This window comes from Myotis nattereri, assembly GCF_964212035.1.
Source record: "Myotis nattereri genome assembly, chromosome: 2".
NCBI lineage: Eukaryota > Metazoa > Chordata > Mammalia > Chiroptera > Vespertilionidae > Myotis > Myotis nattereri.
In genome coordinates, this window is record NC_138076.1 from 16,661,065 (window position 1) to 16,677,025 (window position 15,961).

The 15,961-nt window shown below is 57.0% G+C and overlaps 1 protein-coding gene across 1 annotated transcript; it reads right to left on the bottom strand.

Moving 5' to 3' along the window:
* Nucleotides 1–926: 926 nt before the first annotated feature.
* Nucleotides 927–12,988, bottom strand: DUSP4 (dual specificity phosphatase 4; the record flags this gene model as incomplete). The annotated part of the gene is made up of 4 exons (XM_081084644.1): nt 927–1,312; nt 1,952–2,171; nt 3,369–3,514; nt 12,580–12,988. The coding sequence occupies 4 exons, from the start codon at nt 12,986–12,988 to the stop codon at nt 927–929; spliced, it is 1,161 nt and encodes a 386-aa protein (XP_080940770.1).
* Between the last annotated feature and the right edge of the window lie 2,973 nt (nt 12,989–15,961).

Consider the following 15,961-nt stretch of genomic DNA (forward strand, 5'->3'; position numbering starts at 1 on the left):
TTGTCACAGATGGTCTGCAAGTCCTCAGGCAGGTGGCTGAGAAAAATGCTCCCACCTGCCGAACTGAATTATTGAGCATCAGAGAGAAAAGGCTGTGCTGTTGTGGTTTGAAGTCATCCGGCGTCCACGTGCCCAGGAACCAGCTTGGAAAGTTGTTAAAAAGCAGTCCCTTTCTTCCTCCTCCACCGCGCCCTGCCTGCCTCAGCGCCAGTCCGGGCGGACCAGATGCAAGCCTGGCCCCGTCGGGGGGGGGCCACGGACCTCCTGGCCGCTGTGACGTCAGCCGCCTCTTGTGCCCACTGTGACGTCAGCCGCCGCTATGCCGTCACAAAAGCATATCCTTCAGTCACTGCGCTAGACCCCCTGTACTTAGATTCTCGCGGAAGCTCTTAATAAATACTTTTATTATGAAGCAGAATTATTCACCTGTTTGTGACTTAGAAGGGAAAACCGGGTCCTCGAAGACTCCTTTAGAGGAAAGTCCCTGTAACCTCAACCACAAAAAGGGCCAAGCACACAGAACCAGGCACTTCGGGCAACTCGTCGTCGTCTTGTCCCGCCTCCCCCCTCCCCCGCCCTTTCGTAAAACTGCGTGGGCACATTGGCCAGGACCTGTGGGTTTCCGAACTTCAAGCCTTACTGCTTAGAAAAATGAGGTAAGAGATTCCCATCCGCCACGTCACAGGGACTCACACACCACGCCCAGGTCTCCCCCGCCCGGCGGCGGCGGCGGCGGCGTTATTGCTGGAAGTCGGAGCGCTGCTCTGCCGGCTGTGACCAGGTGGGCAGAGTCCTTATTGCCATCTGGCGGCCGGCGGCCGGCCGGGGACAAGGGACGGCAGGGGCCTGGGGCCTGGGGCCTGTCCGCGGCCGGGCAGTCCCGGCTGTCGCTGAAGGCCCCTGGTGCGGGGGCTCCCCGCGCGGCCCTAGCAGCTGGGGGAGGTGGTGATGGGGCTGTGCAGGTAGGGCAGGCTGCTGGGGGCCGCGTGCACGCCCACCGACACCGGGAAGCTGAAGACGAACTGCGAGGTGGGCGTGGGGGTGGCCTGGCCGCGCTCGCGCAGGGGCCCCGACGGGCTGGCGGCCTCGGCGGCGCAGGACGTGGCCAGCACCTGCGACTCAAACTGCAGCAGCTGCCCCATGAAGCTGAAGTTGGGCGAGATGATGCTGCGCCGCTGCTTGACGAACTCGAAGGCCTCCTCCAGCCTCACGCGCTTCTTCATCATCAGGTAGGCCAGGCAGATGGTGGCCGAGCGCGAGATGCCCGCCTGGCAGTGCACCAGCACGCGGCCGCGGCACTCCTTCACGGCGTCTGCGGGGAGCCAGGCGTCAGTGCCCCGCCTGCGCAGCCGCGTCCCACCCCACACAGGCCGCCCCCCACCCCACACAGGCCGTCCCAAATGCCTAGGCAGGCGGCCGGACCAGCAGTGGGGGTGGGAGGGAGGGCGAGGGGGCTGGACAGGTGTCAGAGGATGGGCACTCCCACGGAAGGGGGTTAGGGAGGATACCTACGTGGAGGGGCTGTCGAATCCCCACCATTCTAGTCTTTTTTTCAGACAACCTAACCCATGCATTGAGTTTGGGAAAAAACACATGCTAAACCCCAATACATTCAAGGATTTCCTCTGCAGAAATAAAAACAATGACTCAATTCTCCTTTCTTTGTCCTCCTCCCCATCCCGGGAGCCTTATCACCAATATAACCTGGGGACATGGAAGGGAAAGGCTATTGGCTCTGCAAGCTAACAGCACGGGCTAGGATCAGGTTTCCCATCCCTGCCCAGCACACCATGCAACAGGCAGGCCTTCCTATAAGGGGGCTGGGGGGCGCGGGGAAAGGGCAGAGTACACCCTGGGAACCACCTCCCATTCCTCCTTCCCCCACACGAGTTACATATGGTCCCTACCACCCTGCCTTGGACCCGGTCCCCACCAGGGCCAGCCTACCTACCGATGTACTCGATGGCTTCCATGAACCAGGAGCTGATGTCGGCCTTGTGGTTGTCCTCCACGGGGATGCACTTGTACTGATAGTGTCCTTCGAAGTGGTTCGGGCAGTCAGAGGAGACGTTCAGCAGGGCCGTGATCCCCAGGGCGTCCAGCATGTCCCTCCGGGCAGCATGATAGGCACTGCCGAGGTAGAGGAAGGGGAGGATCTCCACCGGACCCCCCTGCACCAGAGAGGGAAAACAGACCCCCAACATCATGAGTGCAAAGCAGGCAGGAAGAGGGCTGGGGTGCTTGGGACAGGGAGAGGGGCTTTCACCGCCCTGGGGAGAATGCCTGGACACAGCCCTTCTAGGCTTCCCCTCATCCTGAGGAGGCTCCTGAAGGGAGCGGTGGCCCAGTGGGACTCCTCTCGCCTTTCGTTGCCCTCTGCAGAGAAGCCAGGACAGGAAAGCCTTGTTCAAGCAGCTCCCCCGTGATAGAGGGAGACAGACACGGTGCTGGCTTGTCCACCATTTGTGACTTTAAGAGCTTACACCTGCCCATCACCAAGCTATCTGTTGGGTGGTTTAGGGCTTCTTAGGTTGGATACTTCTTCACTTGTTACGTAAAAAATAGATGCCATGCCGGCCTCACAGACAAAAGGAGGGATCTTGGCAAAATTAGGTAACCTTGGCTTAAATGAAGGACGGTCTCCTAAGCAATCTGAGATTTGGGGAGCAGAGTTGCTGGGCTCCATAAGTGCACCCCTCTCCATCTACATGAAAAGGGCTGGAAGGGATGGGCTTGTAAGAAATGGAATGGCTTATGCCGGTTCTCTTGGGGGAGAGCTGGCTGGCCATTTATGTCATTTATAAGTGGGGGCAGCCTGAGTGTTCTGGACGGGGTGGGGTACACAGGCCACTCCTTCAAAGAAGGGTGTTCGCTCAGCTTCCTGCAGGGCAGGTCCACACGTCCAGCCTCAGCAGCCTCCTCGTTTGTCTACACGTAACTCTAGAGACTAATCAGGGAGGTAACGTCTTTTTAAATGTTGTTGTTGCTAATCCTCACCCAAGGATATTTTTCCATTGATTTTTAGAGATTGGAAGGGGGAGGGAGAGACAGAGAGAAACATTGATGTGAGAGACACATCAATTGGTTGGCTCCTGTATGCACCCCAGAGCTGGGGAACCTGCAACCAAAATACATGCCCTTGACCGGAATCAAACCCAGGACCCTTCAGTCCGTAGGCCGATGCTCTATCCACTGAGCCAAACTGGCTAGGGCAGGAGTTATGTCTTTCTATTTTTTTCTTAAGTTAGGGGAGTAAGAGAGGGAAGAGGAAGAATTCCAAGGAATAACCTATTCCTAACCTACCTTACAACCCATCCCAATATCCAAAGCCTCTGAAAGCAGAACTCTGAAAAGAAGCCCCCACACACCTGGTCATGCAGTGGGGTTCCACAGGAGCTGCAGCCCAGGTCCAAGGACTCGGCCGTGCTGGGGGGCACTGCGGCCGGGATGGCTGCCAGGGCCTTGGTTTTGGAACAGAATTCTGGATACTCGGAGGAAAACCTCTCATAGCCACCTGTGAGGAGTAAGAAGTTCAGGTTAATGGGGTCACTAAGCCAGCCAGGAACCACAAAGAACTTGAATCCTATCCCTGCACTGAGTGAGGCGAGCTGTCCCTGCATTTACCACTGGGTGGCGCTGTGGGCCCAGAGAAAATGGCTCCGGAGCCTTTTCCAGAGATGCTGAGTCCACGTTCAGGGATACAGACACACAGAGGAAGATGTGCAGGGGGCATGCAGAAGCGCCTCTTTCCAGAGGAGCCCCTTAGGGTGAGGACAGGCCAAGGCTGCTGTGGGTGTCCATAAGAACAAGAAACCTGCAAAGATGTCTGTCTTTCCCCAGTTTAGCCCTTCCTTTGGAGAGCTGCAGTGGGGGGAGAAGGAAAAAGGTTACTCTGGCACGAGCCCTTCCGGATCTCGGCAACAAGGCCGATGCCAGTCGACCAGCCTTGCGAACAGCTGTTCCGTCGACAAGGGGCCAGAACAAGAGGAAATGGGCTTCAATCTAAATAAACCCCTCTTGCTACACACACAGGTTTGGGGCAAGGGAGGATTTCCTGACCTGAGAGTTGCTAAGCTCTGGGATGGTTATCTGTGAGATCACCTTCCGGGGAAGGGAGATCTTTTCAGTGAAAAGAGCTAAACCTGTGGGATGGTGCCAAGCAGAAAGGCCTGGCTGGGCAGAGGCAGGCAGGAAACCACTCCGAGACGAGAAATGCTCAGCCTCCACTCAGATCCTGTGACTTCTGGACGTGGCTCTGCAGTCACTTGCCAACTACTGTCAATGTTTGGCCCTGATTGTGTTTTCACTTTGCAGTTTCTGTAGGACCAAAGATGGATTATAAATTAATTCAACAGATGAAGGGGATCAAAACTTCCGGTTATAAGATAAATGAGTCCTGGGATGTAATGTACCGCTTAGTGACTATAGCTATTAATATTGTATTGCATATTTGAAAGTCGCTAAGAGACTAGATCTTAAAGTTCTCATCGCAAGAAAAAAAAATTTAAACCCTAGACAGTGACAGATGTTAAGTAAACTTATTGCAGTGATATTTAGCAATATAGTCAATATCGAATAATTATGTTTTACACCTGAAACTAATGTTACATGTCAATTATATCTAATTTTTTAAACCATAAATTTACTTAAAAATAATTCAGTAGGGCCTGCATGTTGTGGAACAACTATTCTAATGGACCCCTTGAACTGATGGTCACGTGTGTAGCTAGTACCTTTAAATCCTGGTGACTCAGTGACCTGGTGCCACTGTTCCCTGTAACATTCATCGTAACCTTCCAATATGCTGACATGTGATGGTTAGTCAATTTCTTGCCCAGAATTCCAGCCCTAGAAGCTGCTTCAGAAAGGAAGGGACATGATTCTTTGCCACATCATAAGGCTTACAGAAACAGGGCCTGCACTTCTTCCTCCCTGACCGGAGGCTCTGTTCCCCTCCGCTGCCTCCCTTCCTCACCGGGATAATAAATGGCTATCTCTCCAGTCACAGGCACCTGCTCCTGCTGAGTCATAATGACCAGCCTCCCTGGACAGACAACCGGCGGAGGGGCCCACCCGTGCTGCCAGTTTCAGCGGTTGGTGGCCTCAGCGGTGACCTCAGCACAGGGCAGCTCTCCCTCCCATTATCACCCCCATCTGCCCCCTCTTTCCTTATAAAGCTGCCAACACCACTGCCCCCCAAACATCTGAGATGGGAAACCTTGTAAATGCTTCCTCCCCTTCGGAGAAAGTAGAAAGGGAAATGGATCAGTCAACAGACCATGTTGAACACCTACACAAAAAGTCAGCACGTGGCACGGCCGGTGTTGCTCAGTGGTTGAGCGTAGACCTATGAACCAGGAGGTCACGGTTCAATTCCCGGTCGGGGCACATGCCCGGGTTGCAGGCTCCATTCCCAGTGTGGGGCGTGCAGGAGGCAGCGGATCAATGATTCCCTCTCATCATTGATGTTCCTATCTCTCTTTCCCTCTCCCTTCCCTTCCTCTCTGAAATCAATAAAAATATATTTTTAAAAAAGAATGTTCTTCCCACTGCTGAGAAGGTACAGGAAGGGCACCAGACTGAAGTTCTGGAGGGGACACAGCCTTTGCAGTCAGACTCACGGGCCTGGGGCCGGCACTCAGCTGCGCTGAGCTTCTTCCTCGTCCATATAATGGGATGGAGCACCCACGCCAGCAGTCCTCGGAGGACTGACTGGGATGGCCAGTGCGCGCCTGGCCTCAGGGAGACGCATAAGGAAGGTTCCTTTCTGGGCACCGACGAGGGGACCCCAGCATTCCTGGCCACTTCCCAGACTTTGGGCCCCCTTCTCCTCCTGGGCGTCATTGTGTTTTCCAGCTGGAGTCTTCAGACCCGACACTCAGCCAGCAGAAGGACAGGTACCGCACTTCTGGGCTGGAGACCCTCCCGGGCCTGGGACATCCGCTGCCTCCCAGGCTCCATCAACCCGGAGGTGCAGAGAACCCCAATCAGAGGCTGACCCCGGGGGAGTGGCCGGTGGGGGGACAAGACAGAGGTGACCCAGAGGCCAGACCCGAAATGGTAAAAGACACTATTGGAAGAGAACAGAAACATGCTGAAAAGTCAGTGCCCTCTGGCGGACCTTTAAAGAACAAGCAGAAAGGGACTTAAGGGAAGAAGCAGATCAGCCGGAGGGACAGGAGCACAGAAGGGCCACATCTGTGATGGTGGCAGGAATGAAAGGGGTTTTCACTCCGGACCTGTGGCTTTTGGGGGTCCGGCTGGTTGTTACAAAGGAGGGCCTTCTGGGGGGCCAGTGGCTGCCCTCGGGCCAGAAGCATGCAGGCGAGTGGGGTACATGGAATCGCGCACATTAGGAACCTCCAAGTCTACCCTACCAGGCCACATCGCAGGAAGCCGCCTCTGGGTATCAGATCTGTGCTAATTAAAATGATGGGCACTCTTGAGAGGAAATGCTCACCATGCCAGGCTCTTCCCATACATGTGTCCAACCAGCAGCCCTTGAGGAAGGTGTGGCTAGTTCCAATGTTACAGAGGAGGAAGCTGAGGTACAGGGCAGCCCCAGGAAAGGGCACAGCCAGCATTCAGCCCACTGGACTCAAAGGGGGCTTCTAACCAGCTGTCTGGGGCCCACCCTGCTTCTCACCCAGCCCTGCCCTCCTGGTGGTCCTTCTCCAGGGCACGGCCTGCTTGCTGGTTGCAACGTGCAAAGACACCGTTTTCATGCAAAACTCCCCCCCCCCCCCCGCCCCGGCAGAACACTGCTGGCATTTCACCGAACCCCACTTCTTTCCAGTGCTTTCCTACCTCCAGGTTGTCATGAGGAGCTGTGACCAGCCTTTTAAATTTAACGCAATAAAATAGAAACTGCTAGAATGCACTGGCATTTAAAGACGCTATAATTTCACGGAACTCTGGTTTCAGGTGTGTCTGCATCCCTGTACTGGGTCAGGATGGAAATGAACATGAATTCCTACTGTGGCGGGGTGGGGAGGTCAAAATATGCTCCCAAGCTTCCCAGCGCCTCCCCTCCACACTCCCAAATCCACGCAAACACCAGAGCCACAGCCCTGTCAGAGCTCAGTTTAAATCACCAAGTTTTATCCAGAACTTAGGAGAAGAAGGCTTATTCCAACAGAACACCGTGGGCCGGGCTGGAGCCCATGCCGCCTGCAGGTGCAGAGAGAGGGGCAGAGCGCAGGGTGCGGGCGCCAGTGGGGGCTTGAGCAAGCACACTCCCTCCTCACCCTTTGTATTCCCGCCCTCAGAATGGAAGGATTTCAGACTATGTCACCTCTAAATTCCTCAATTTAATTATTTGCGAACTACAAACTGACATTACGTGCTCAAGATCTTCATTGTTATCTCAAAACAATTGCATTACTGATTCCACCTGCTTTCTCTATGCCCTAGTAAATGTCATCCCATAATAGACTCTGACTCATTTTGACCTGTTTGTTTCTTCCATGTTCTTATTTAATAATACGCTTCCTAGTCTTAAAGTTCTGGTTTTCTCATCTTACATTTAAAACTGGAATGATTTGGTTTTCTGGGGGGGTGGAGGGGGGGGGAATAAAATTTCTCAGCCAACTTCCTTCAGGAACATTTCTAGTTCAATTCTGTGCTCTCCTTTTCCTCTCTCACTCGCACAGCAATGCACGTTTCAGAGTTTACCGGCAGTGATGGCCGGCTGGCCTCCGTCCATGCAGGGCTGGGAGAGTGTGTGTAGGGCGCCTCAGAAAGGACAGGCTGATGCGGTGCTGATCCCATCACCATAACAGGGCCCTTAATGGGGTCTGGGATGGGGAAGACTGGCACTGGCGGGACCGGGTTCGCCAATGTTAATGTGGCTGCTGCTCTCCCCCCTAACACTCAGCATATCACCCGTTCACAGTCAGGGCTCGCAGCCCGGCTCTCCAGAGACATCCTATCAATACAAGGCATCTGTTGCCAGCAAGAAAGTCTGAGGTCATTTGAAGGTCATTTGGCTTTGAGCACTTCCCTGGAGGTGGGTGTTGACTTAGTAAGCACCCACGGAATGCTGAGCAGTTTTCAGTTATTAAATTTTACTTAAGTGGGCTTCTCACCACAAAGCTGCCTGTCCTGGGACAGCTGGCTGACACCTGAGGCCCCACTCGGCTGGTCTTGTCTGCAAGTCCTTCCCAGTCCTGTTTTGTCTGCTGCGTTCAGCAAGCTGGCTTCCGTTTCAGGGAACTTTCCTTCCTGTCAAACTTCCTCTTTGTTAGGCGGGAACTGCCTCCCAGTAAGGAAACCAGCTATCTGGTTTCAGATGTCCTGCCTTTTTAAAGAAATGTCTTGGCTCCTTAAAAAAGGCCGCCCTCCTCTCTCCACCCCTCAGCGCCTGTGCAGCCCATCTTGGTGGGTGCAGCCCAGCTCTCTTATAAGCATCAGGGACAAACCCCAGGGAGCTGCGATGGGCTTAGTAAGGATGATGTTTTCACTCTCCATTTACGGGGACACTCTGTCTGTAGTTACTGGTGTGTTAGAAGCATCCAGTTCAAATGATGCAAAAAGTAGTGAGTTTGCTTCATTCTTTGTAACTCTGTAACAAATTAAATAGGGGGTAGAAATTATCTTTAGGGCCTACCCTTTTATTTTTTTTTTTGTAATTCTAAAATCCTTGGCTGTCACAGGCTCTGTGTCTTATTTGTAAGGAGAAAAGCCAGTCCCTTTGGGTGGAGGAGGTATGTGACCTCACTCAGCATCCTCCCCCCCCCCCCCCCGCCCCCCGGGACTATGCTATTCACCTCCTGGGGACCTGAGATGGGCTGGACAAGTGGGGACAGAGTGAGACCAGGCAGGAGAGTCACCAGAGTTGCCAGGGCTGCTGGCTGAGCCCCATCACGCCCCCAAACCATTTCTCTTTTGCCCTTTGTGGCTGTTTTTTGCAGAAAGTGTGATAACAGCCTCTGAAGGGTTGGCCAGGCCTGGGGCCCAAGGGGCCCATGAGTTCCAACTGGGAATGAGAAGCTGGAATATCTGGTGGATCCTCCCACTTTCTCAGCTTTTATTTCAGAACCTGAAGAACTGACAACGGTCATGAGCTGAGATGAATTTTAGACAGGAAAAGGGAAAGATAATGTTTTAACAGACTGATTTGTTATTTGGGGAAGATGGGAGGTAAGCAATGACTTCCATTAGGATAAAAAAAATTCTCTTTTTGTCTTTCTCTAATGACCAAGGTGTGTGTGTGGGTGGGTGGGGGAGAGGGGGTGGTCTAAAACCCTAATCCAAGGATTTATGAAGGAGAAAGGGATTTGAAAGGAGAGGTGTATTGTAATAAAAGCTGAAAAACTGAAACTTCTAAACTGTCCCTAAAAATGCCTCATAGGATTTTAAATAAACTTAGCTTTTTAAAAAAGTTTACCCCAATGGGAATTTTAATCACAAAAAAAGACCAGAGAAATGTAGTGATTTGGGTTATTGCTTTTAGCAAAACTTGGCAGCATTTTATTGGCATTAAGGAAAGTTTACTCTTAACTCTGAAATTCTTACCTGTGGTATTAGTTATGAACCACCTGCAACTGCCCGGTCAAAGAGACAGAAATTTTAAACATAATTTTAAACATAGAAAAATCAAAATGTTAAACATAATTATAATTGGTAGAATTAAATAGCCTTTGGCCAGGAAGGATAATATAACTTCTGAACATATACCCTGCTGTTTTTATGGTCCCTCCGGATGGCGGACACCAACAACTGGATGACTGGCTTCATGTCTAACCACGTGTACTCCACACCCAGCACCACACATGACGCGAGACACACAGAAAAGCCCATGAGCTACAAAATAAGGTGAACTGCTCCACTGGGAACCAAATGGCCCAACCCCTAATCAATTCAGGGATTGACTAAAGATCATCTAAGGCTGTTTCCGGTGTTTTCCTTTATTTCCTTCCCTATCCCATCCCACAACCCGCATGGCCTCCACTCCGCTGCCTTCAACTGGGGGTGCAGGAGGCATCCATTGCTTGCCTCCCCCATACAGCACCTTCCCTAGGCGCGTGGGAGCAGAGGCCGCCCAATTTCTTTCTGTCCTCAGGGTGAAAGCCTTTTCCAGGAAAAGGCAAAGAGAAGGAGGAGGAACTGTGTTAAGAGGGCCTCAGCTTAGCACGTATATGACAATAAGCTCAGTTGAACAGAATATGACCCAGGTAACAACCTCCAAGACAGCCTGCCAGCCCACAGAACCAGCTGCAAGAGACTGGCCCCCCTGGGAATGAATGTCAGGCCTGGCTGCCAAGGGCAGGCTTCCTCTGCTCATGCAGCCCAGGCCCCTCCTGGCTACGCCCCTGGCCTGCTCCTGAAAAGACAAGCTGAACCTGAGACCCAGGCCCAGACACTCTGCATCTCAGAGGGAGGATGTCTGAGGACTCTGAGATGCATAGGGTCGTCCTCCCGGCCGCACCAGGTCCGACAACAGGAGGCAGTGCAGGCCTGGGCGGCAGCAGCCCCTGAAACGCTGCTTTTCAGTGGGCCAGGCACCTCGCCAACCGCCAGGGGACTGTCATTTTACCCAGAAGCTCGGGTCCTACCCAGTCTTTACATCAGCATTTGCCTCCTGCAGAGTGGCTAGTCCGGGAGGCGTCTCTCGGAATCGATCTGGCTCTGGGCTCTCCCGATGGGGTTGGGGGACCCAGGGAGGTGCCGCAAGCCAGAGGAGGAAACCTTAAAAATATGCTTCCCTCCCTGGGAGGGGGGCCTGAGGCTCTCTGCGCGCCCGCCCGGAAGCCCAAGGGCCAAGGTCCCTAGCTGCCGCTCTAGGGCGGTCCCCTCCGGATTTCTTCCAGGAAGAAAAATAAAACAAAACGAACCCAGACTCCACGTGGGTCTGCCCTCCCCCGAGAAGGGTTCTGGGTTCAGAAGCCCCCGAGGGAGGCACGCGCTGCGGCTCTAAATCAGGAGCCGCCCCAGGGCAGCGCAGCAAGGAGGACACCCGTCCACCCCCGGCCACGCGAAGGGACTTTCGCCCCAAAGCAGCTTCTCTTATTGTTCCCTCCAGCGCCGGGCACGGAAAGGCGGGCGTATGCCGCCGCCCGGCCCCACGCGGACGGTCCAACCGGGACCCCGACCGGACACAGCTCCGCGCGCGGTCCCTGCGGCGCCGGCCCCTTCCTGGCACTTTCTCTGAAAGCGCTTTGAGAAGAAGGGAGGAGGACGGGGCTCCGCCGGAGGTGCAGGAGGCAGCCTCCCACGGAAAGAAGCATCAGCAAAATCGCCTGAGCGGTTCAACCACAGGTCAGCGGCAGCGTTTCCCCGGCAGCTGACAGGTCAAATGGCCAGGAAACAACTGCCGAGAACAAAGCCCCCCGCTGTTCACCGGGGCCAGCCCGGCCCGTCGCCGCTGGGCAGTTCTGTGCAGCCTTTCGGACAGGGCGGCGGGGAGAGGTTTCCGCCCTCCTCCCCCCACCGTCTCCCTTCCTCCCGGGTGAGCCGGTCGGGAGAGGAAGGGAAAGGAGGGAGGAGGCGAGCGGCGCCGGCAGGAGGAACCGAGCGGCTCTTTGAAGGCTGGAGTCCGAACCGCCTCCCGGCTTCGGCAGCGAGGACCGGACGGGCGGAAGAATGCGCGGAATGCGGCGGCCGGAGGCAGGGGCGCAGGGGCGCGTCGCGGCCAGGGGCGCCCTCGCTCCCCGCGTCCTGCGGCTCCTCCCGCGCGAGGGCCCACGGGGCCAGGGGCGCGGCCGGGTCCGCAGGTGCGGCCAGCGCACCTTCCCTCCAGCTACTTGGACGGTATGAGGTCGGCAACCGGCTTCCAGCTTTGGCAAGACTCTCCTCCCCGAAGAGTTGCACCAGGGTTCTCTACATCAAGCCTTCCGTCTGATCCTCCAGAATCGCGCCTGAACAAAAGGTCGTACTACTCCGCTGCCTGAATATTAGGGAGGCACTGTCCCGCCTTGCGTTCCCCAAACACTCACTCCTCCCGCCTCCCGCGCCCGCGGGTTCTAGCTCGGCACCGGAGGAGTGGACCACCTCTCCCGGGAGGTCCTCGAGTTGGGCGGCAGCGGGGGAAGCGGGGGGTGGGTACAGATCGCTCCACGCAACGTCCACAACCCGACCTTCCCGGTGCATTTCCGAGGGGCAGGTGTACCATCGAACTGGCGCTCCCCGTCCTTCACCCGTTCCCCGCCTCTTGGCTTCTCGGGGTCGGACCTCGGTACAGGGCCTCAGCGCGCCAAACTAACAGGCCTGACCTGTCCCCACCCGCACAGTGACACTTAGGAGCGCTTCCCTGGCAGGTGAGCAACGCGGAAGAGGCGCCTCGCCCGCGAGGTCAGACCGTTAGTGAGTGTAAACAACCGCAGACCTGCCAGGAAGGGTGCAGCATGGCAGGTGACGGGGGAAACGCGCGCTCACCGTACCGAGGACTCCAGGAGCTCGCACTGCACACGAGCGCCCCAAACCCGGGCAGACCCGTGCACACCGACGCGCACAAAGGAGTTCACGGGGATCCCCGCCGCCACGAGTCCCCCCACCCCCACCCCCCCGGGCACTTCCTCCCCTGGCCACTCAGCCCCGATACACCGCCCTTGGAGCCGGCACCCCGGCGCCCGCGTTTACCTTTGAGCAGGCAGATGTCGGTGCGCTCGGCGTTCCGGCGCAGCGCCCGCACGACCAGAGACACCGTGCTGTCCTCGCGGAGGCTCTCGGCGCGCGGGCTGCGCTCGTCGTAGACGATGACGGCCGAATAGAGGCCGGATCGCAGGCGGGAGCGCACCTCCTCCTCGGCGGGCAGGATCTGCTCCAGGCTCACGGAGCCTTTGGCCCGCCGACGCACGATGGTGTTGCAGCGCACGTTGACCGAGCCTCGGATGTAGCCCGCGCTGTGCGCCAGGAACGGTCTGCAGTCCAGCAGCAGGCACTTGCCGCCGCTCAGCAGCCCCAGGGCGCCGCCGCCGTTCTCGTCCCGGTTCATCAGCCTTTTGAGCACGCTGCAGTCCATCTCCCGCAGCTCCTCCACCGTCACCATGGTGGCTGGGAACCGGGGCCGCTGGCACACGAGGCGGCGAACAGCAGCTGGGCGGCTGGAAGGGGCGGGCGAGGGCTGAAGGGGGGCGCGTGCAAAAGTGGCCAGAAACTTGGCCCTCGGGGGCTCGCACAGGAGACCGGCTGGTCCCCAGTAGCCTTCCTTCCGCAGTCTCGCAGGCACAGAACAGTCCGAGCGGCCTCGGGCACCCGGCAGCACCGCGCGGTGCGAGGGGGAGGCGACGGTGAAGGGGGCTGTGTTTACGCGAGTGGGCCGAGGGCTCCCTTCTGTCGTGGCCTCTTTGTATCTTGCCTGCTGCGTTGCTCCTGCCGCCGCCGGCGCCGCCGCTCGGCCGCCGCACCCCAGGAGCAGCCGGAGCTCGGCGCACTGCCCCAGCCAGAGTTTCCTCCTCGGCTTAGAGATTTATTAAGGCTCCTCTGCTCTCCCCCGGGAGAGGGCAGCTTCAGTACTACCTGGCGAAGCCCCGCCCCTTTCCATTCGGGGCCTCCCGCCTCCCGCCCCCAGCTCGGGCTCCCCGCCCCATCCCCGCCCCCTCCGCCCCGCCGGCCTCTCCTCCCGCCCCCTCCCTTGCGGGTGAATGGAGTGCGGGCCGCTCGCGCTCAGTCACGAGGCCGCGACGTCACAAAGAGCGGAGTAAACAGGCCGCTGGGCGCTAGTCGCCCGGCCCATTCATAAAACCCGGACCTAGAGGAAGAGGGAGGAGGCCGCCGACCCGCAGGCAAGCTGCGCGCAGGGACTTTGTGAATGGAGCGCGGCGGCGCCTCGTCGTCAGCCCGCGGGCGCGAGCCTCCGCCATCCGCGATCTAGCAAAGCGAGCGGCGGTGCCGGCGCTCCACCCGGGCTGCGGCGTTGGCAGGAAGACAGTAGCCGGCTGAGAGCCCGGCCTAACCGAGGCGAGGGATCGGGTTTGATCCTTTTTACCTCCTTGCTCCTCCCCCTCCCCCCTCCCAGCCTCGCTAGTCCCCTGCCCCGCATCCAAGCGGAGTGGGGACCGTGATGCCGCCGTCCACCCGACAGGCCCCGGAACCTCCTCGCTCCTGATTTACCGAGTGCGTTGGGCCCGGCTAGCCGTTTTTTTCAAGTGCGTTTCCTCTGACGTTAGCTTATGCATTAGCGTGATCGATTTTCATCTTGCGCCATTAAATCAGCTTTATAGCTTCCCTAGGACGTGGGCAAGCCCCGACTTAGAAGATGAAAGGAAAAGCCCTCCCGCCCCCAAGTCCAGTAATGGGAGCGGAGTGTTGGGGCAGCTGCTTTAAGATCCAGAGGGAGGCATTCATTGCCGGAACGTTGCTCCTCTGGAGGAAGGCAGGGTGCTACTCCCGTCCACGCTTCCTAAAGATGTGTGTTTAACCCTAGTAGACCAAAAAAAAAAAAAAAAAATCCGATATTTATTTATTTATTTATTTATGTGACTTGGAAAAGTCCTCACCCCGTACTGCACATGTGCAAATTGTCTTCTCAGGAAATAACAATGAGGGCCCACATCTGGTGCGAAGCTAGACCCTGAGAAATTTACCGTCCAGGGTTTAATAAGCTCTGGGGCGTCCCCTTTCCGGGTCAGGTAGCATTTTTCCCGCTACCCCCGGTTTTTAGTTATGCATTTAATTTCCCAGAAGCCGCTTTTGTCAGGGGGCTTGTGTGCATCGCGATGCGGACACAACAAAAGCCAAAAATTATTCGCCCGACATCTTGCCAAGTCTTGTTAGTGAGAATTAACCAGCGAGCGGGAACCCTGCAGGACTCGCTGGCGGCGCGGAGCCTTACACTCCAGGTCCAAGTGGAAGCCCGACCCCGGCATCGAAGGACGTTTCTCCCACCCTCGACTGGCCTTCCGCCCCGCCTTTGTTCCCCTCCTGATCTCTCACCTCCGGCCCCCGGGGCCACCCCGCCACTTCCCTACCCGGCTCTCAGGGGCCTCCACTTCCGACGCCTGAGGCCCGCGCTCCTCCCCGCTTGCGCCACAAATTCCCGACACCCGGGGAATCTTCCCTTGACCTATGGCTACAAACTGGCTCAGCAGGGCACTGTCTCTATTTAGAATTTAGTGTTTTGTTCAACATACTTTTTTGGCATTAATTTTAATCGCTTCAGAAAGCATTGCATTAGGATACATATTTTGACCACTGACTTTTTGGTGCCCTTAACCTTCTGCGCCCGAGGCGCGTCGCTCACGCCGGGCACTGTGTGAGGAGAGCGGTCCAAGGCTCTCCGAGCTTGGCCTCTCGGGAATGGAGGGGGTCGTACTCCCTCCCGAGGACAAAGGGGGCCACTGTCGGTCTCTCTTAGACCGCGGTGGCTGCGAGGCTCCGTCTAAAAGCCTCGCTCTACCTGGTACCCGGGGAGCGCGCCTCTCTGCGGAGTCCCTCTGCCCCGACCATCCAGGGATCCTCTGGCCCCCGCCGGGCCCTCTCCCCGCGCAACGGAACACCGACGCCTCCCGCGGGCTGGCACAGAACGTCTGGTGCCAGAGCCGCTCTGTCGCAGGCAGGTCAGGCCAATTTCGCACGTGTCGCCGGAGCTGGGGGACGTCCCCGGGCCGCACTGGCCGCGCGCTTCCAGCCTTTGTCTCCCCTGCGCTGGGGTGGCCTCCCCGCCGGACCCGCCCCGGCTCAGAGCTCACGTGGCAAGTAAATAAGTCAAACCCGGGGGGTGGGGGGCAGGATGCTCACGGAACAAAGGCTTGCTTTCTGCACCTGACAGTAATCCGCGGTGGCGAAACCTGTAAATCCCGCGGGAGATTCGCAGGGAAGGGGGTGTGGGCGGGCGCGTGCGAGTGATTGTGTGTCCACGTGTGCGTGCCCGCGCCTGCGCGCCCGCGCCGGGGGAGGCGAGGGGGGACGGGGGTGGGGAGGCGGGGATCAGCTTCGGACTGAAAGGATTTAAGCCGAGAGCCCCTGTAATAAGGACGCGAATGCCTGATTTTGGAAAGAGACTACTTTTTAAAAAAAAAAA